The 21,380-nt window shown below is 43.8% G+C and overlaps 1 protein-coding gene across 4 annotated transcripts in view; it reads right to left on the bottom strand.

Moving 5' to 3' along the window:
• The window catches only part of NMT2 (N-myristoyltransferase 2), a 62,822-nt gene extending 41,518 nt beyond the window's left edge, over nucleotides 1-21,304 (bottom strand). Inside the window, exon 1 of one of the 4 annotated variants that reach the window (XM_081820654.1) lies at nucleotides 21,093-21,304. In XM_081820654.1, the coding sequence (XP_081676780.1) occupies nucleotides 21,093-21,202 (110 nt within the window). In that variant the 5' untranslated portion in view covers nucleotides 21,203-21,304. The remainder of the gene's footprint in view (nucleotides 1-21,092) is intronic. The other 3 variants (XM_081820652.1, XM_081820653.1, XM_081820655.1) reach the window with 3 other exon arrangements.
• Nucleotides 21,305-21,380: the final 76 nt, after the last annotated feature.

A 21,380-nucleotide genomic window follows, 5' to 3' on the forward strand; every position in this document is an offset into this window, starting at 1 on the left:
CTCCTCTCCTCGCTAGAAAGTATGATGCATATACATCCCCCGCCCCCTTGAAGTGAGGTGCAGGCAGGCAGTTTGCTTAGCCAGTGGGAGACCAGGACACGTGACAGGTGTCATTCCCAGGTGGAAACTGGAGAGCCATTATACCTTCCTCTTTGCTGCCCTCTCCTGCAGCCCTGAGTCAAGATGATGGCCATCAGGAGGGGATGGAGCCTCCTGCCTAGCTAGGTCCCCAGGTACCTCTAAGGAGTGGAGGCTCTTGCCTGCATGCACACAATGTGCATGGGAGACAGATCTTTGGTGAATTACACAACAGAACTGTGAGGCTATTTGTTTGTTTGTTTTCAGCGCATGATCACTTAAAGTCTATTAACTGATACAAAGCATTAGCCTCTCACCCAACAGCAAGGTCATAAAGGGACTCCTCTTTCTGTTGGTTAGTATGTACTAAAATCATAAACTTTGCAATTTTAAAATGGATAATTCACTCCTCTGTAAAGTCAAAATATGAAAGGTGTCTTCCATAGTGAGAAAAACTGCTGAAGAACAGCACTTGAGATAGAGATTCATAGTTCCCTATTCCTGGTCCTAAAATAGAAAGTATGCACATTTTTGGAGACACATGAAGACCCTGCCAAATGGTACCCTAGTGGTCTAAAAACAGTAATGCATTCCCACCCCAAAATGAGTGGTTTATTTTCATCAAATTTGAGTAGAATCAAATTTGTACTATTGTGATGTTTACATTTAAAATCATCTGGTGGCTAAAGACAACCATAAATATCTGACTAGCAACTGGGCTTAAACAAACACATCAGAGCCACACAGCAGAGCTGGAAATATGCCGGGGATAAGTATGGTTTTGTAAATTCTCTGATTTGGGAGTCCGAGTATTTCAGGCTTTCCTCCCTCAATGCTCCCATGGCTGGGAGCTCACTGTAAAATAGTGAGCTTGCTGAACTGTGTGGCGGCAGACAAAAGCTATTCCCATTTGCACCCCCAAGGTCTGTAATGCTTTATTGCCTGACACTAGTAAATTTTTTATGACAGATGCTTGTTGAATGAATGAGTGAATAATTCTGGCTCTTGAGATGACTCCAATCACCTATTGTCAGGTGGCAAAATACCTCTGAAAGCTACAATTCTCCCTACCTGCAGGGAAAACTTACTACAGCCTATTATCACGTCTTTATTGTGCATCTACCAAGTGCTCAATAGTGTTTTGGGCGCAGGGGTGGGTTGGGGGAGGGGAGTGGTGGTAACTAAAGTCATCAAGGACATGCCCTTGGCTTCATAACCCAGGGAATTACCCCCGTCCTACCTCAATTCTTTTACTGCTGCTGGTTATGGATTTTCTAGAAACCACTGGGAGCCCAGGACCTTACAGCTCTTCCATCCAATACACCTAGTTTAAAATATCTGCAAATTTCCAAGATTTTTTCACCTAGAGGGATATAAGCTGAGAAGTTATGACTGGCATGGATGCCTACCCAAATGGACAGAAATGAAGAATCAGGACCAACAAAGAATCCAGATATTTTGGTCCTGTGTCTGTCAATCAATTTTTTTCTAAAAAAGATAAATTAAATTCATGGAAACTGGAGTTGATACAGAGACAAAAAATAAATAAAAATACAAGATTATATCACCGAAGTGTCCTTAAATATGTTTACATCACCGATTCTGTAACTTCTAGGACATTTGTACAATGAAGTTTTCCATTAAGTTGTATTTTGGGGTCTGGTATTACACACCCCAACTCCCCCACCTCCCAACACTGTCTTGTTAAAATTATACCATCTTATCTTGTTATGATGGAGAAACTGGAATCATTTTTGTTAACTCTAGTGCTCAAGCTTTTTTTGTTTTTGTTTTTTCCCCCTTTTTTCTCCTGGGCACTAAATTAACCATCCCCTCCTCCAAACTCCCAGACACATCTGATAGTATTTCCACAGTGGAAAGAAGCAGAAATCCCCCACCCCTGAGTGAGGACAAACTACGTTTCCATTTTCCAGAAGCCTCCAACGGAGTACAATTTGGAAATGAGAATTGGCAGGCATACCACTTCACACTCGGAGGGATAACCGTAATCACAAAAGGTAATAACAAGGGTTGGCAAGCATGTAGAGAAATCAGATCCCTCGTATACTGCTGGCAGAAATGCAAAATGGTGCAGGTCCTTTGGAAAACAGTCGGGCAGCTCCTGGAAATGCTAACCATGGAGAGTTACCACGCCACTCAGCAATTCCACTCCGAGCTATATACCCAAGAGAAGTGAACACATACATCCACCCAGAAGCCTGCACACATAGGTTCCTAGAGGCATCATTTATAATAGCCAAAAAGCAGAGAAGCCACCCAAATGCCCACCAACGGATACACGAATAAAGAAGATGTGTTAATATCCATACCACGGCATATGACTCAGCAACAAAAGACGAAGTCCTGACCCACACTACAACATGGATGAACCCTGAAACCATCAGGCTAAATAAAAGAACCCAATCACTAAAGACCACATATTACAGGATTCCATTTACACAAAATATCCAGAGCAGGCAAATCTATGGAGACAGAAAATAGACTAGTGGTTGTTAGGCGCTGGGAGAATGAAGAGCACTGGGGAGTGACAGCTAAGGGACCCAGGGTTTCTTTTTGGGGCAATGAAAATGTCCTAAAATTGATTGTGGGGATATTTGTACAACTCCATGAAAATACTACATGCCAGAGAACTGTACACTTTAAATGGGTGAATTGTCAGGTATGTGAACTGTAGGTCAACCAAGCTGTTAAAACACTAGCAGGTGCAACTCCTATCCCTGGAGCTGGTAGGATGATGTCAAGGCCTTTGCAGACCAAGAGCTGGGGATGGCAGCCTAACTACGGCCGGCCTCCTGCAGACCAGGAGGAGTGTGCGACACACAGAGATGTCACGGCCTCCCGGGTAGGAGAGATGCTGCTGGGCCCTCAGGATAATAAAGAAAAATCCCTGCTCATGAAGACTCTTCTTGGAAATCCAATGAGGAAAAACTGACTCAGACTCTCAGGGCTCAAAACTAAATCCTGAACCACAGTTTAGTCATGGAAATCACACAGCCCTTTTATAAAGATCTCTTGGTTCTTTAAGAACAGAAGTTGCACTTCCTACTTCCCCAAGAATTCATATGAAAGATTCATAGCGGAAAGCCTCTCAGTTTTCCTACCCCAGGAAGGACAGGTACTTCTGTCTGTGCCTACAGAGAATCTTTGGCATATTCAAACCCCATTTATCCTTAAAAGGTTAACCAATAAACTTCTCAGCCATGGAAATGGCAAATATTTAATATGTACATCCGGCAAATCTCTTCAAAGAAATATTCAAGGATTCTATAGACAGGACTTAATGGAATGAACAAAGGAATACAGCCATGCAAACATTCTGCAGATGCTCCAGGATAAACAAGTGGGGCAGAGATTGCTAGCTGACTACAAAATCCATCTTCCCTTTCTTTCTGGCCTCACAACTAGACGTTTTCCAGCTCACTCACCGTCAGGTATAGCCATGTGACTAAGTTCTAGCCAGTGGGATGGGAGTAGGAGTGAGGTCTGCCACTCCCTGCTGGACCAGAGACCCTCTTGGGTGTTCTCCCCACTCCTTCCCATGTGCTGATGGGATGCAGGCATAGGATGAGACAACAGAGAATGGGAGAGCCACATGATGGGAGAACGCTAGGCTCTGATTGACAGAATGCAGGAAGTCTTCTTGCCACCCATCTGAACGTCTTCCCACAGGTGTCATATGAAGGAAATTTTCATTGCGTTGAGCAAATTACACATTAGAGTCTACTTGATATAGCAGTTTAGCCTATCATAACTAATACATTAATATTAAGGGTGACATCAAAAGAATTCAATTTAGGGTATGTGAATCCCCAAAATAACAATTTTAGATTTCACAGGATTCCACCAGAGATCATTTAGTTCCTCCCCGCAAAAACCACTAATAGTTTGATGTTTTAATTGTTTTATAAATTTTTCCCCTTGATTTACTATTTCTGCATAGAAAACGATGGGATTATAGATAAGCTCTGTTATATTTTCATGTATTTTTCTAGAGTGTCTATAATAATTACGATGCCTAAAATGGTCAAGAACAAAGACTCTGGAAGAGGTTTCAAGATGGCGGCATAAAAAGATACTGAGCTCACCTCCTTCCACAGACACAACACATCTACATCTATATACAGAAAGGGACCTAGAAACTGGATGAACAGAGGCACCACAACAGGGACGGCACCAGAGTGGACAGAAGAGGTAGAGATATGGTGTCACTGAGGAAAAAAAACGTACCGCACCCCAGCCATGGAGTTCCAGTCAGGAGGGGCCCTAGCTATAAGAAAATTTCCCCTAAGGAGCAAGAGATTTGAGCTCCAAATCAGGCATGCCAACACTTAGATCCTTTGAAAACCAATAGGGAGTATATTCAGGAAAACTACAGACCTGTAGGGAAAGAAAAACCCACTCTTAAAGGGCTTGTGCACAGACTCACTAAACCAGGAAATGAGTGCAAAAGCTCCAGATATAAAAGTACATAGATTATAGGTAAAGGAGACCCATTTACTAATCTGGAGTGCCTCTCAGACAGGCAGGAGGCAGCTGGGCCTCTCCCCAAGGACCGAGACACCGGTGTCAGTCACTTTTGCTGTCTCATTCAGCCATGCTGATCCTGGCACTAGTGGGCACCATTTTGGAATTGTTCCTCTAGACTGCTAAAGCCAGGAGGCATGTTCTGCTAAGAGCCCTGCACAACCCTGTTCCTCCTTGAACCCCACAGCAAACAGGCTGATAACCCTGCCCAGTAGCACACCCACAGCAGTCGGGGCAGGGCCTCACAGCCCATCAGGCTGGGGGCCAGCCCTGCCCAGCAGCAAGCCCCCACCAGTGGAAGCCCAGCCACAACACAGGGGCAATGCCCAATGAACTTGAGAAACAATGGGTGAACACAGTAAGAACTTCAACAAAGAGCTATAAAACAAAATAAAAAAACAACAGTCAGAGCTGAAGAATACAGTTAACTGAAAAGAAAAACACACTAGAGGGAATCAACAGCAGATGAGAGGATGCAGAACAGATCTGCGAACTGGAAGACAGGGTAGTGGAAACACCCAAACTGAACAGCAAAAAGAAAAAAGAATTTTAAAGAAGGAAGATAGTTTAAGGGACCTCTAGGACAACATCAGGCATACTAACGTTCACATTATAGAGGTCCCAGAAGAAGGCAGAGGGAAAGGGGCAAGATACTTATTTGAAAAGTAAAAGCTGAAAACTTCCCTAACCTGGCATCGGAAACAGACATCCAGGTCCAGGAAGCACAGAGAGTTCCAAAAAAAGATAATCCCAAGGAGATCTTCTACAATAAGACACATTATATTTAACATGTCAAAAATTAAAGAGAGAATCTTAAAAGCAGAAGGAGCAAGTCAAAAGTTACATAGAAGGGAGCCCCCATAAGACCATAAGCTGATTTTTTGACATAAACTTTGCAGGTCAGAGGGAGTGGCACAATATATTCAAAGGGCTGAAAGGAAAAAATTTACAACCAAGAATACTCTACCCAGCAAGATTATCATTCAGAATTAAAGGGAAGATAAAGGGTTTCCCAGAGAAGGAAAAGCTAAAGGAGTTCATCATCACTAAACAGCTTTATAAGAAATATTAAAGGGACTTCTTAAAGTAAAAAAGAAAAAGCCGAAACTAGAAATAGAAAAATATGTGAAAAAAAAAAATCTCATAGTAAAGACATGCATATAGTGGTATATAGAACCCAAAAGGTAGTGGATCAATCACTTACAAAGCTAGTCTGAAGATTAAAAGACAAAAGCAGTAAAATTAAGTATATCTACAATGATTAGTTAAGGAATTCACAAAATTAAAAGATGCAAAATATGGCATCAAAAATATAAAATGTGGGTGGCGTGGGAGTTAAAAGGTAGAATGCAACTAAACTTAAACACCAACTTAAGACAGACTGCTATGTACATAGGTTGTTATATATGAACCTCACAGTAACCACAAACCAAAAACCTATCTAATAAAAGTGCAAAAAATAAAGAGAAAGGAATCCAACCACAACACTAAAGAAAAATCACAAAGAAGAGAGCAAGAGAAGAAACAAACAAGAACTACAAAAACAACAAAAAAACAGTAAACAAAACAGCAATAAATTCATACCTATTGATAATTACTGAAGATATAAATGGACTAAATGCTCCAGGAAAAAAGACACAGGGTGACTGAATGGATAAAAAATAGACCCATCTGTATGCTGCCTATGAGCGACTCACTTCAGACCTAAAGGCACACACAGACTGAAAGTGAAGGGATGGGAAAAGATAGTCCATGCAAACAGAAATGAAAATAAAGCTGGGCTAGCAACACTGATATCAGACAAAATATACTTTAAATCAAAGTCTGTAACACGAGACAAAGAAGGGCATTACATAATGATCAATCCAACAAAAAGATATAACACTTGTAAATACCTATGCACCCAATACTGGAGCACCTAAATACACAAAGGAAGTATTAACAGACACAAAGGGAGAAACTGCCAGTAATACAATAATAGTAGGGAACTTTAACATTCCACTTAGATCATCCAGACAGAAAACTAATAAGGACAGTGGCCTTAAACCACACGTTAGACCAGATGGACTTAATGGATATATATGGAACATTCCATCCAAAAACAGCAGAATACACATTCTTCCAGGGGTGTGAAACTTCCAGCTTTGTTTTTGCTCAAGATTGCTTTGAATATCTGGGGTCTTTTGTGGTCCATACAAATTTTAGGGTTATTTGTTCTAGTTCTGTGAAAAATGCGCCTGGAGGGTAAAAATGCCATTGGTATTTTCATAGGGATTGCATTGAATCTGTAGATTGCTTTGGGCAGTATGGACATTTTAACAATATTAAGTCTTCCAATCTACAAGCATTGTATATCTTTTTATTTATTTGTGTCCTCTTCCACCTTTTTCATTAATGTCTTACAGTTTTCAGAGTATAGATCTTTCACCTTCTTGGTTAAATTTATTCCTAGGTATCTTAAGCTTTCTCAATGGAATATTACTCAGCCATAAAAAAGAATGAAATCTTGCCATTTGTGACAACCTGGATAGACCTGGAGGGTATATGTTAAGTGAAATTAATCAGAGAAAGACAAATACTGTAAGCTTTATATGTGGAACATAAAAAACAAAACAAACAAAACAAAACTGAAACAGACTTATAGATACAGAGAATAAGCTAATGGTTACCAGAGAGGAGGGGGGGGGGGATGGACAATCTTCTAGTTATAAATAAGGCACGGGGATATAATGTCTAGCACAGGGAACATAGTCAATTACATCATAACGATTCTGTACAGTGATAGATGGTAACTAGATTTATCGCAGTGACCATTTTGGGCTTTTGTGGTGGTTGTTGTTGTTTTTAAAAGATTTTATTTATTGGGACGCCAGGGTGGCTCAGTCATTAAGCGTCTGCCTTCAGCTCAGATCATGATCCCAGCGTCCTGGGATCAAGTCCCACATCGGGCTCCTTGCTCAGTGGGGAGCCTGCTTCTCCCTCTCCCTCTGCTGCTCCCCCTGCTTGTGCTCTCTCTCTCGACAAATAAATAAAAATCTTTAAAAAATAAAAAAATAAAAGATTTTATTTATTTATTTGTGAGAGAGAGAGCAAGCAAGAGAGCATGAGCACAAGCAGGGGGAATGGCAGGGAGATGGAGAAGCAGGCACCCTCCTGAGCAAGGAGCCCGATGTGGGACTCGATCCCAGGACCCTGAGATTAGGACCTGAGCTGAAGGCAGACGCTTAGCCGACTGAGTCACTTAGGCGTCCCGCAGTGACCATTTTGTAATATATTTGAATACTGAATCATTATGTTGTATGTGAACTATTCTTCAATTAAAAAAAAAAAGGAATAAATAGGGGTGATCTCAAAAGCACAAACCACAAATAAAAGGCAATAACCTGACTACATCAAAGTTAAATATTTTGTGGCAAACCGATTATAAAAATTTTTAAGCTACAGAATGAGGCAAGATATTCATAAAACACCTGATAAAATACTATTAATAGCCAGAATACACAAAAAGCTCTTTTCCCCTTTACATTGTATCTCCAGCACAGGATAGAGAGATAACCTACCATCCTGGCCAGGAATGCAGGCATTAGCCAGGGTCTGGCTTTGAATTCTGGCTCCACTACTTCCTAGCTGTGTGACCTGGAATGTATTACCTTCACCCGTCTGGGCGTCAGTGTCCACAGCTGTAAAAGGATAGAGTTTCCAACAGACACTATTAGAAAAATTGCGAGGACAAAACCAGTTACTACATGTAAGAACTTGGGACAGAGCTGGCACACAGAAATCACTCAACCCACGCTAGCTATTAATGCGATTGCCCTGCGTTACCTTTTCTCATAACCCACTGGTAGCTAAGTTATATATTTATTCCTCTTCCTCTAGCCAGGGCCTCAGGTCCACGCAACAGCATTTTCCTCTGTATTCTTAGCATTTCAAACAGTGTCTGCCATACCAAAGGTCCTCAATAAATATTTGCTGGGTGAATGTGAAATCAATAAAAAAAATCAATGAGAAAAAGACAAAAGGCTGACAGAAGAACGGGCAGCGAATGAGCGCGGCTTGAAGCGGAATCTCTAACAGCCAAAAGAGTCGTGACAAGCAAGATGCGCCACCTCACCGGCAGGAAGGGATATGAAAAGAAAACCACCTCAGAGTCTACCCTTTGTCGACTGGTTTGTCCAACGTCTGTAAGTCTGCTGACATCAGAAGAACGCGAGGCAAAGGAACCCTCACACGGAGAACAATCTGGCAGGAGCCACCATCGCGGCCCGCGCAGCAGCGGCCTGACCCCGCCAGGTGCTGCGCTAAGCCCCTCACAGACGTCAGCCTTGCACGCGGTCACAGCTGGTAAGGCCGGTGCTATCGTGACGGTTCCTGTCGTCTTAGGGACGAGGAAACGGAAATACAGGGCGGTTCCATCCCTTGCTGAGAGTCGCGGGGCAAGGAGGGGCCGAGCCAGGGGCCGAGCCAGGAGCCGAGCGCGAGCAGCTGCTACACCAGTCTGCCTCTCGTCTGCGCCTCGCCACGGGCTGGGCGTCTTTTGAGACAGACGCCGGCAACCTTTAGCTCTTCTCTGGTCAACTGCCCATTCATGATCCTGGGACACTTTTTAGCAGCCTATTTGAGTCATAGCAGATGTTTAGCGCTGCGTGTGTTACGGCTGGGACGCCACATCCCTTTACGAGACGGAAAGGCACTACGAGGGACAAACTCTGTGCCCAGGTTTTGATACAGTTTATGAACAACAGTAAAGGTGACGCAAAGGTGCTTCCCAGTGCCCTGAGGACAGGCAGCTGTGGGAAGTCGGCCGCGGCAGAGGCAAGTGCTCCGGGGGCGTGGGCCACACACTCTCCTCGTGCTGGATCCGGGCACCCATCGCGCGTAAGCTGATCACGCGGCCACCCAGTTCAATAATGGACTTGACCTACAGTTCAGGTTCGCGAGGCAGCCTGTTGCCAGTGGCTCATCAGTGCAATTCCAGTAATGACTTCTTCACCCTTTTTCTCCCCAGGTGGAACCCACAGTCCAGAGCAGGAAGCCGCCCTTCCCAGGTGTCACCATCTGGCTTTGTGATGGCCTGACCTAAAGTAAGATTTCTGCCACCTCATCGGTTCGGTGGCTTCATCCCTTCCCCAGCACATTCCTCTCCTCATGGGACTGACACAGGAAATCTAGGTCGGGGTTCTCCAAAGCCACATGATCTCTGACCAAAGCAGTTAAGTCATGCACAAGCCTGTGAAAGGCTCGCAGCTCAAAGATGCCCCCAAGTTTATGGCCAGTGAAGGTCAGAGATCATTATACAGGCCAGCCAAGGAGGCTGGTGGCTACAGTGACTAAGACCATAATGTTGGGTAGGGGTCACGGTGGGACCAGCCAACAATTTCAATATTTACACAGGTGTCAGAAGCAGAGGGTGGCTAGCTCTGGGCAGTGGCTTCCGCAAGCCCTAGATTCAACCCAGACCTAGCCGAGCAGAAGAACCTGGATGACTCCCTTTGCTAGCTTCTGATCAACAGTTTGCTAACCAATCCCCCTTTTTTAGATACTTGGTTGCTTGTAAGTTTTCAGTTGTTTCAACTCTTACTGTAAAGTCAATGTGGGATGTTCTGTTCTGCTTTACATCTATGGATTTGCCTATCTTGGACATTCCATATAGTATTCTATAGTATGAGCTTGTCACAGTTTACTCTCCCATTCTTCTGTTAATGTAAACCTGGGCTGTTCCCAGTTTTTAGCTATTTTGAATAAAACTTCTGTGACTATTCATGTAAAAAAAAAAAAAAAGTCAATGTGGGAAAATGTGTCCTACCTCTTTAGTCTTCTCTCTCCACAATCACTTCAGTATTATCAAACAATTTTGGTGGCCTACTTCCCATTAAATCCAATTCTGATAAGAGTTAATGTTAATTATAATAAAATTTTACCAATATGCATTGGCTAGAAACTAGCCTAGTGTGAATTAGTTTGTGAAGTTAAGACTTGTCTTGGCAGATAGTCCAAGATCAGAAGAAAATATGTAAAATGTAAATGAAAATTTTTAATGCATTTTTAAGTTCATTATATATAATTAAAAGACTAAGTGCAAATTGTTCAGCTATACAACAAACAAATTTCTTAGAGGCTTACGTCTTTGCCTCTTAGGCAAAACTGTTCCTAAGGATGAAATGATGATCACAACAAGTGGGAAAAACATTTTTTAAAGGCTTAAGGGAGCTGGCAGAGTATACCTTTCAAGATAGTCCAAATTAGTGAAAAATCATGTATTTCCTATAGTCTTCTCTCACCCACACCCATGATGTTTTTCTGACAGAACTGATATACACTAGCTCCTACTTACACGATTTTCCTCATTTCTGACCTTTCAGAGGCAAATAGTTAACAAGTCAAAAATAAATAATTTCCCTGGCTGAGATTCATTTCAATAATGGATTAGCATTATTATATTTAATATTAATGTGTCCGCAAAGCATCGACATGCTTTTCAAATGATATTCCTATTTCTAAATGCCCTTATGTATCCAAGTTTCATTTTCTACTTCCTCTTTTCTATATCCCAATGCTGATCACAGACCGAGTCAACTCTCTCATTACAGGAACATTCCATACGTACAGGAAATCCTTGTGGTTACAGACTGTGGCAAAACAGTATGCTTTTCCCCCCTGAGAAAAATCCCATGAAGAAGTGAGGGGCAACATCTGTATGGTGTGGGGGGAACGACATCATTATAGGAGGAGTGACGAGGCCGCCATAGCAACAGGTTCAGTCATCACCTGGAATCCCAAAAGTGAACTTGGAAGTTCTCAAACACAGAAGGATATGACCTCCCCAGCCCAGAAGGCAGCTAAACACAGTCCACTTTGGGATGGTAGAGGAAAGAAATATCCTTATTTCTTTTTTCAAAAGCACAGAGACACCCCAGAGCTCAGAGAAATTAAACTGAGGGTTAGTGACAGAAGTTTCTCGATCCCTGGTTTAATACTAATTTCAATACATCGCACAGCCTCCCTGAAACTTAAGCAGAAAAAGATTCTAAAATATTTGTTAAGGAATATTTTGGAGAAGTGATATACATACAAGGATACTAATTTCAGCACTGTTTACTAGCACAAAAGACAGGACACCACCTCAGGATCTATTCACAGGGGACAAGTGAAAGAAATAATGGTACACCCAGTCAATGACATAACGCACAGTCTTTTAAAAAATGAGGTTGGTCTGGGGCGCCTGGGTGGCTCAGTCGTTAAGCGTCTGCCTTCGGCTCAGGTCATGATCCCAGGGTCCTGGGATGGAGCCCCGCATCAGGTTCCCTGCTCCGCGGGGAGTCTGCTTCTCCCTCTGCCTGCCTCTCATGCTCTTTCACTCTCTCTCTCTCTCTCCAATAAATAAAATCTTAAAAAAAAAATGAGGTTGGTCTATGTGGTCTGATATACATACTGATTTCAGTACCAGCACAAGGACACACAAGCGTGCACGCACATGCATGCAAACCATGTCCTTCACCACGGGAAGGACGGGCCACGACCCGGCAACAGCGGCTGCTCCTGAAGAGGGATACTCCGTGCTGGGAGAGTAAGAGTCACTTCTCACTGGATACCCCTTGGCGCCTTGTGAATTTTGTAACCATATGCTCATTCTACCTATTCAAAATACTTATTTCTTTTTTAAGATTTTATTTATCTTTTGACAGACAGAGACACAGCAAGAGAAGGAACACAAGCAGGGGGGAATGAGAGAGGGAGAAGCAGGCTTCTGCAGCCCTGATGCGGGGCTTGATCCCAGGACCCTGGGATCATGACCTGAGCCGAAGGCAGACGCTCAACTGACTGAGCCACCCAGGCGCCCCTATTCAAAATATTTCTTAATCTAAAAAACTAAGGTGGATACAAAGCCAAAGCTAATATACAGATGATATATTAGTTAGCATACAGGTTGGGCTGTGGGGGGGTAACGTCCCAAATAACAGAGCATCCAACACAAGAGCTCCCTTCGCTCTCATGAATCTCAGCTTGCCCCATAGGTAAGTTCTAGAAGACGGGCCAGGCTCCCTCTATTTTGTTCGCTGCCATCCCCAGGATGTCTGCTGGGTTTAGCTGGTCCAAGGCAACTTTTTACCACGTGCACACCCCGGCCATTGGGAGGGGAGGGAAACACTCCAGGTGGCAGGAAAAGAGGCATTGCTTTGGAAGAAGGGGCCCACCTGCAGCCTCGGCACAAGAGCCCAATAGCAGACTGAGTAGATGATGAGGCTCCACAGAGCCGTAGGATGGACTCGGAGAGAGCCAGGATGTTCACGGCACATCAAATGACAGGAATTTCAAGGATAATGGGAAGAGTATATTTGCATTTTTGTAAATATATATGCATAGGAAAATGTGCACATGTACATATGAATTATATATATGAAATACATATATATATGAAAATGTATATATGAATACACCAAGGCATTGCTTGTTGCTACATTCTGACATCCTACATTAAAAATGATGTGCTTTTGCAAAAAAGAATTTTTTTAAAAAAAAACTTCATTTGGAAAAACAAAAAAGAACTCTGCTTTCATTGGTTCTTTCTTCAGTTTCTATAAAATGTTAATAAACACCCAAAGGATAGTAAAGAACACGTATCCCTCCATCCCCCACAGCCCCCCCCCCCGCAAAAAACAACAAACAAATGAAGAGACTATGGAAAATTATATTAAGTGAATCACCATCTTTCTCGGGAACGTACTACATGAACTTGAACACTGAATGAACTCAGCCATGGGAATAAAGGAGCCCATATTTCCCGTGCGTGCGTGCGTGTGTGTGTGTGTGTGTGTGTTTTGAAGCCAGTAACAGAAACACAATGCGCTAACAAAAGAGAAACTGTGAAGTTCAAATTCCAACTCCACCTGGGACCCCCACTGGCTGATCTGTGCCCTGGATTTTCTCCTGCAGCTTGGGGAGCGAGTTATGGGAACTCAAAACACCCACAAAAGCACGACCCACTCAAGGGCCAAACAGGCCGGGCGGTGGAGCTGGGGAACCAGTGGGCTCACGTGGACTCCTCCCGCAGCGCTATCCTCCCGAAATGCTCAACACCCGATTCCCGAGCCCGTTTTGCTTCCTATAGGAAAGTCGCTGTGGAGACTTGACGGAAGGCACTGCTGGGAGGCGGACGGCACCAGGGGAAGGAGGCCACAGTGGGGCCGCTCCAGAACTTGGTCTAGAACAGAGACGAGACTGGTACGAAACAGGCATGGAAGAAAAAAGATCTCACTGCAAAATACCAATGCTATCATTAAAATTAGTTCTTGAACAGACATGAAGAGAAATTCAAGAGCGCTCTCTCTAATCAAGTTGCAGTATTTTTTTAAACAAGGAAATGTATTCATTTATTTTCAAATCCATTGACATTTCCTGTACTCATTACACTGGTGAACTCTGATGCTAGAGGTGCTCAAGTCGGCCATTAAAGGGCGAGGAGCTTGAAACACTATCAAATTACTCTTTATTGATTTACGGTTCATGCAGTTTAGTGCGGGGGGTGAGAGTTTACAGTCAGGTGGCAAGAGGCCCAGGACCTAAGTGTGAATCTGAGATGCGGCCTGAACAGGTTCTTTAAACTTGGAAAAGCCCGCGTCTCCTCATCTGTGGCTGCAAAGGTTCAAGAGGAAAAATGTATACACGAAGTAGGAAGAGCCTACCAGAAGTTCAGAAAATTAGCCATTATTTTACCACGTTGGGGTCTAGACAGCATAGAAACCAAGTGCAAATCTAAGCCCAAGTCCTTTCAATTAGAATTAGGAAAAAAAAAATCCTTCACATATTCCTCATGCACATAGGGGAAAGCTTTCTAAATCAGAAATTAATTTGTCAGTGGAGATTCAGAGCCACTGGAATCCATTAAACAAATCTTTGTTAAGCCACTACCATGTTCCATGCACCAGACATGGCAAAGGTCAGAGCCTGCAAGCAGACGGGGGACACCCGGTGGTGTCCTGCTGACATGTTTTGAGGTGCCAGTCTTGTCTACTACCTCCATCCCTGAACAGGACCACAGCTCCCCCTGTGGTGGCCAGGGCTATAGGGCCTTTCACAGGGGTGATCACCTTGGGCGGAAGTCTTCATGAAAAAACGGACACTGGGGCCTGACCTTGAATTTGGAGGAGGGGCGGGGGTGGGAAGATTCGGAGAACACCCTGGGAGGGAGAGTGGACTCCCAAGAACATGCGGGAAGCCGTGGCCTCTGGAGGGGCACGGACACGAACTAAATCCCTTCGGTGGGCAGCGATGTCTGACGTTGCGCTGGAAGCTGCAATAATCAAGCCTCTCCCCTCACCATCCACAAAACCCTCCGTCGGTGGTGTGCACAGGAGCCTGACATTAGTGACTCTCGGGGCGCAGGGGATGACAGACAACTAACCGACTCGGTGTCAAAGGTCTGAGGAGAAAGGGTAAAGGAATTGAAAGCATTCGGAGCTAGTGATGGGAAAGCTGGAGGGAACACGGGCAGCGGGGGGACCATGAAAGCCTCAGTCCCGAAAAAATCTCCATCCCTCTGTCTCAGCTTGAGCCACTCTGGTTAGACAGTAAAGAAAAGTGTGATTGTAGAACGTAAAAGGATGCAGAAGCCCTCGGGTTATAGAAAGACAGGGAGAAAATCCTAGAAACTTCTAGACTAAAAACAAGTCAAAACACAGAAAAAGAGTGAGGTTTCCTATATAACAAAGAGAAGCAGATTGGCAGAGCATCTGTGCCACTAAATGCTAGATGATAATAAATCGTTTGCGGAGTTTGGAGAAAAATGATTATTACAGAATTACCCGCATGCCCAGACTATGGTTTATGCATGAGGACAAAAGAAAGGCATCTTCAGACATACAAGAATTCAGAAAACAGATCACCTGCATATGCTAATAAAAAAAAAAATTAAGCAAGGGGCGCCTGGGTGGCTCAGTAGTTAAGCGTCTGCCTTCGGCTCAGGTCATGATCCCAGAGTCCTGGGATCGAGCCCCGCATCGGGCTCCCTGCTCATCGGGAAGCCTGCTTCTCCCTCTCCCACTCCCCCTGCTTGTGTTCCCTCTCTCACTGTGTCTCTCTCTGTCAAATAAATAAATAAAATCTTAAAAAAAAAAAAATTAAGCAAGAAAGTACTCAAAAAAGAAGGTATGGTTTACAAGGAATAGTGATAAGCAACAAAAATAGGGGAGTCTAAGAAGGTTTTGACAATATGGCTGTGAATATAATGTAATAGTTAAGAAGAAAGTTTTAATGGGATACAAGGGCAAAAATAAAAGAAGCCACATGGAATTAAAATTCCAGACTATTCCAACAAAACCCAGGACACGTAAAGGAAGGAGAAGTTAAAATATCCTCCATGTTTTGTTTTGTTCAATGGTAGAATATTTTGAATAATGGTTAATTTTTAACATTGATAGAAGTACAGATAAAAACATGCTTGTTCAAAATTTAAAGATGATTCCCAGGGGCGGGGAGGGAAAGGGTAGAAATAGGGTATAGAACTTCTAAACCGCAAGAGGGAAGAAATGAAAAATATCCTGCGAAGACAAGAGAAGAACAAAGAAGTATTTTGAGTACCACAAAAACTTCTAAAAGTCAAAAGCAGGATATGATCTGAGCTGTCCAATCTGATACACACTACCCAGAAAGGGCTAGTTACATTTAAATTAATTAAAATGAAATAAGATTTAAGATTCAGTTCCTTAGTGACACTAACCACTTTTCATGTAGCTAGTGACCTCTGTATTGGACATATCCATCACTGCAGAAAGTTTTAGCAGACAACACTAATAGTGAAAAATACAAGATAACAAATAAGTCCATGTAAAGTTTGATCTTATTAATATTAAATATGCACTTTTTAATATATATTAAAATGTTAGTTGATTAAACTGTCAGTAGTGGTTTCTCTAGCAAATAACAGGACCAGGGCCTTCCACTCCTTACACACTTTATTGTTTGAATTTTTAATAAAGCATATTTTACTCTTAAAACAAGTAAAAGTCAGAAACATATTTTCAAATACAGTAACAAAAAAAACCAAATGACCAACCATATTCTTGAACTTACTCGGTACAGAATTTTGTTCCAATCCCTGAGTTAACTGAGCAACTAACTTTAACTCATACATATTTACTGTGGACACTTGTGTTAATAAACAATTTCAACACAACAAAGAGTGTGTCCCACACCTAGAAATTTTCCAGAGTTTAGCTAAGTTTCTGGAAGAAGTCTGTTTGGGGCCCAAGGGTGATACCACATTTCAGATGCAAGTCTGAGCAGACATTTGATGATTTCAAACTGTATTTCTTGAATTGAGGGAGTTCCTTGGGCATAAGCTGTTAACACACCTTTCCATTTAGATTTACACAGTTGATAACATCAAATTTCAGAAAGGGCAGCTCTGAATGATCCTCCGGAAAAATTCCCACAGCCGGTCTCAACAATACACAGATAAAGCCAGAAAGAACAAGACACTATACGGAGAGTAACTTCAATCCGCGCCCCACCCCGCCTTACTGGGTGTGGGAGAAGAGAGGTTATGTTCTTTGTTAAAAGAATTCCAAAATTTTAATCCTTACCAAATACCAGATCTTTAATTTTTCTAAGAAAAAAAAAATTTTTTTAATGTCTCACAATAACCCTCAAATACTAAAACTATTTCATATCTACCCCAGGGAATAATTTGGTCATTTATCTGCCAACAACAGCATATTCATATATGCTTACTTTACCCTCTAAGTAAATATTCTTGGTAGCTTCCTTCTATATTCCACCACAGTGAATACTGAGGAAAAAGCTCTTAGCAGGAAAGAGATGAAAAACAAGAATCTGCCTAGGAAATTTTTTTTTTTTTTTTTTTGCATTCTGAAAGTCAGTGTTGGTAAAGCCAGGAAAGAGATTTGGTTTTGTGCCAACCTGAACACTAATTTTATCTGGGGCCGAAAGTGTGACCCTGCTTCCAACACTGGACAGTAAGTATGCTTCATGTGGGTGGTAGGCCGAATACGAGGTAATTACCACTACCCAATGTATTTTACAAATGGAGAAAAGATGTATAAAAAGGAGGCTAGAATGAGAAGATGGTCAGCTTAGCATATCCTTCAACAATTTGCCCCATCCTCGTTGTTTCCCCAGATCCCTTTCGAAGAAAGAAACCCACCATCAAACTGAGGTTAAGTATTAAAGATCCTTGAGTATTTACCTAACCTCGAACCCACCTGGGAAAACTCCAGGGGATGTCACCCTCTAGGTAACCTCTTTAATACCAGAGCCACCCCCAACAGAACAGAAATCTTCAGCAATCTGGACTATTTCTAATAATTCACACAGAAAGCTGGATTGAAGTTCATTTTTATCTACGTAGAAAGTCTTGCTAAGAAAATAATAGTATAAACGTGATTACCTTAAAACTTTGAATTTGCTTGAAAGTTTCAAGTTCCCTCCAAACTCTTTACAAGGACCGAGTTACTTGCCCTAATTGTAAATCCTGTGTTTAAGGGAGTTGTTTAAGCAACCTTTCTAGGTAATTGTCTATTAGTCTTTTCACTGAGCGTAAAACATATTTCATTCATGGGCTTGAAGCATTATCCACAAAAATGAATTAGTCCATAAGGAAAATTCTATGAAAATGAAAGAAAAGCATACTACGCAATAATGTTTACATTTTGGTGGCAAAATAATCTAATTTGGTATCTTTCTTTTATCCGAGTTTCTAGTTGCAACTTAGTATGTCTAAAATGAGTGGTAAATACATGACAGTTAACCCCTGAACAGCGTGGGTTTTAGGGGCTCTGACCGCCCACGGAGTCAGAAATCTTTGTATAACTTGTGATTTCCCCAAAGCTTAACTACTAATAGCACAGTGTTGACCAGAAGCCTTACCAATAACATAAAGAGTCGACTAACAAATATTGTGTATGTTATACATATTATATACCATATTCTTGGGATAAAGTAACCTAGAGAAAGGAAAATATTAAGAAAATCATAAGGAAAATACATTTATAGTACTGTGTTGCATTATTTATGGGAAAAAAAAAATCACATATAATTAGACCCATGCAGTTCAAGCCAGTGTTGCTCAAGGGTCATCTGCATACTCAATTGTGGGGGTAAATTAATTCCTTCAGGCCACAAGGGTACTATTTAGTAAATTACTGCTTTGTGCACTGATCCATACCGAGCCTCCTCAAAGCAGTAATTCATCATTAAAAGGTAAAGTGTTTACCTACGCACTCCTCCAAAGGCTCTTTATTCATCACTTAATTTAAACCAGTAGAGAATGAAAAGGCCATGCATAGAAAAGAGGAGTCTTTCAAATTTTAACATCTACAAACTGGAGCCACACAAGAAAAAAAATCTAGGTTTCTACTGAGCCATATCATCAGTACACAAGCCAAAACAAAACACAATTACCCACAAACTTGGCACATGCCATCTAAATTCAAATCCAAAAAAGCAGCAACTCGAAGTTTTACTGATCTCCTCCTAACAGACTACAAAGAAATCCATTCTATCACTCTATTCCCACTAGAAGTTGTTATATTATCTGCTCTTGGTTAAAACACTTCAGTCCACTGGGCATCTCTAAATGGTGAGTAACCATGCTCACATACAATATGTGGATGTCTAACACTGAAAATCTCTGCAGAGGACACAGAGATGCCTCCGGGTGCTGATCTGGAAACTTTAAGCAGCCTATGTGTGGCAAGGCTTCCTGGGCCAGGCCCCAGATCAGTGCAAACACAAATGAGTACTTCTCTGTAGCATGAATGTTCTGGACTGTGTAAGCAAGGAGGTACAAACCAAGCCTTCAAAAGAATGAATAATAAACAGAAATTACAGTGGAGAAGACAGAAGTCCAGGGTCTCGCCAGAAAGATCATGGACAGTTATTTGGGAAGTTATTTGGGTAATCCATCACATTTCACCTGGGCCCATTCTAGCACTAATGCGATTGTCTCGAAAGCATATTTATATGTAGCTGGCTATGACGGGCAAATTTCTATCCCTGCATAGACAGAACTCAGGCTCAGATTTCTGTCGAATTTCCTTTCCTCTTAAAAAAAAAACAAAAAACTAGACTTGAATTGTAACATTCGGTACTTGCAGCTGCCACCAAAGTATTATTCACTGCAAAAATATAAAAAGCAACTTGCAAATGGGAGAAACATTTAGTCAGCTTTTCCTTTTCTTGATCTCTTTTAATATTTTATAACACATGAAAGCTCAGTAAAAGTTCCTTTCTTAAACAAATCTTCAAGCAGACGTTAAATAGAATGCAAATGCTTTACACTGTAAATCATCAATCATTTAAAGAATCCTCTCCATGAACTGAATAAATAAGCCATCTGTGACGAAGGCCTCCCTATCATGTTTTCAAGCTGACCCACTTCTTCATCAATCACCATGGTTTGCAAAAATCTCACATCTAAGGGGCAGCAATAAGTGCTCTGGACCAGCGAAATAGTTTGAATCCAATGGGGTAAAAGGGGAGTGCAAACACCACCTTTAAGGACACCAGTCTTATTTAAAATGACCAGCCCCCTCCCAGACTCTAAAAACAGAACTTCAATACCCTTAACCGGAAGCAATCTTTTCTCCAAAGGGAGAGCAAATCAAGTCTCCGGGGGAGAAGAGGGAGCCAGTGAAAAGGACTAAGAAGAAACCTGATCAGGTGCTAAAACGCTTGGTGCATCTGGCTTTGGAGATCAAACACCCGTTTTGCAAGCAAGATCTGTTCAGATCTCCCAAGTCTGAGCCCAAACCAGCGGACCGGTCCTGCTTTAGAGAGCTCTGCAGGCACGCGGGGCAGTAGCAACTCCGCGCGTCCCCGGGAGCGGCGGGGTCCGGGACCCCCGGCGCCCCCAGCCCCGCTCCGCGCGGGGCGGGCCGGGGGCCGCGGCCGGCAAGCACAACTTTCCGCAGTTGCCCGCCACCCGCGCGCAAACGACCCCGCGCAAATCTAAAACCACTCCCCCCATCAGCTCCTCTTTTTTTTTTCTGGAGGCGGTGGCGACTGGGGGAGGGGTGGGAGGGTCTGGAAGGACTTGAGAGGATGACAAGGAGCCGAGGAGGACGACTTCCCACAAACGGGGCCGCCACAAAGGGACGGGGGCCGCGCCTCCCCTCGGTCCCGCCGAGTCGCACGCGGGCCAGGACGGCGCGTCGCACCCGCGGGCCGGGGCCGGGCGCAGACGGAGGCGGGGACGAGCAGGGGCCGGCCGGTCGCGCTGCAGGTGACAGCGGCGTCGCCGGTCCCCGCACCGGGGCCCCGCGCCTCCCCGCCCACCAGGGGCCTCGCCTCCGCCACGCCGCGCGGGAGCCGCGGGAGCCGGACCTCAGCAGGTCTGGGGGCCGCCCGCCCCCTCAGAGCGGCCCCGGCCCCGCCCGCGACCCCGGCCCCGGCGTCGGAGGGCAACCCGCGCCGCGCGCTGTCCCCGCGCCCCGTGCCGCCCGCGCGCCTACCCTTTGGCGTGCTCCGTCTCCTCCTCATTGTCCCCGTCTATCCCGCACGTGTCCTGGTCGTCCAGCTCCAGGCTCTGCTGGCTGGCCGCGGACTCGCTGTCCTCCGCCATCGCGGCGGAGCGGGCTGGGGAGGCGGCGCTCGGGGCCGCGGGCGTGGGGGACCAGCGCGGCGGCGGCGCGAGCAGCTCCCCCTAGCGCCGCCCGCCGTCTCCTCCGAGCCAGGAGCGCGGGCGCGGCGCCCGCCAGCCCCGCCCGGCCTAGGCCCGCCCACCGCGGCTGGGGCGGGGG

Source organism: Leptonychotes weddellii, chromosome 5 (genome assembly GCF_054177405.1).
Source record: "Leptonychotes weddellii isolate Sample4059 chromosome 5, ASM5417740v2, whole genome shotgun sequence".
Classification (NCBI taxonomy): domain Eukaryota; kingdom Metazoa; phylum Chordata; class Mammalia; order Carnivora; family Phocidae; genus Leptonychotes; species Leptonychotes weddellii.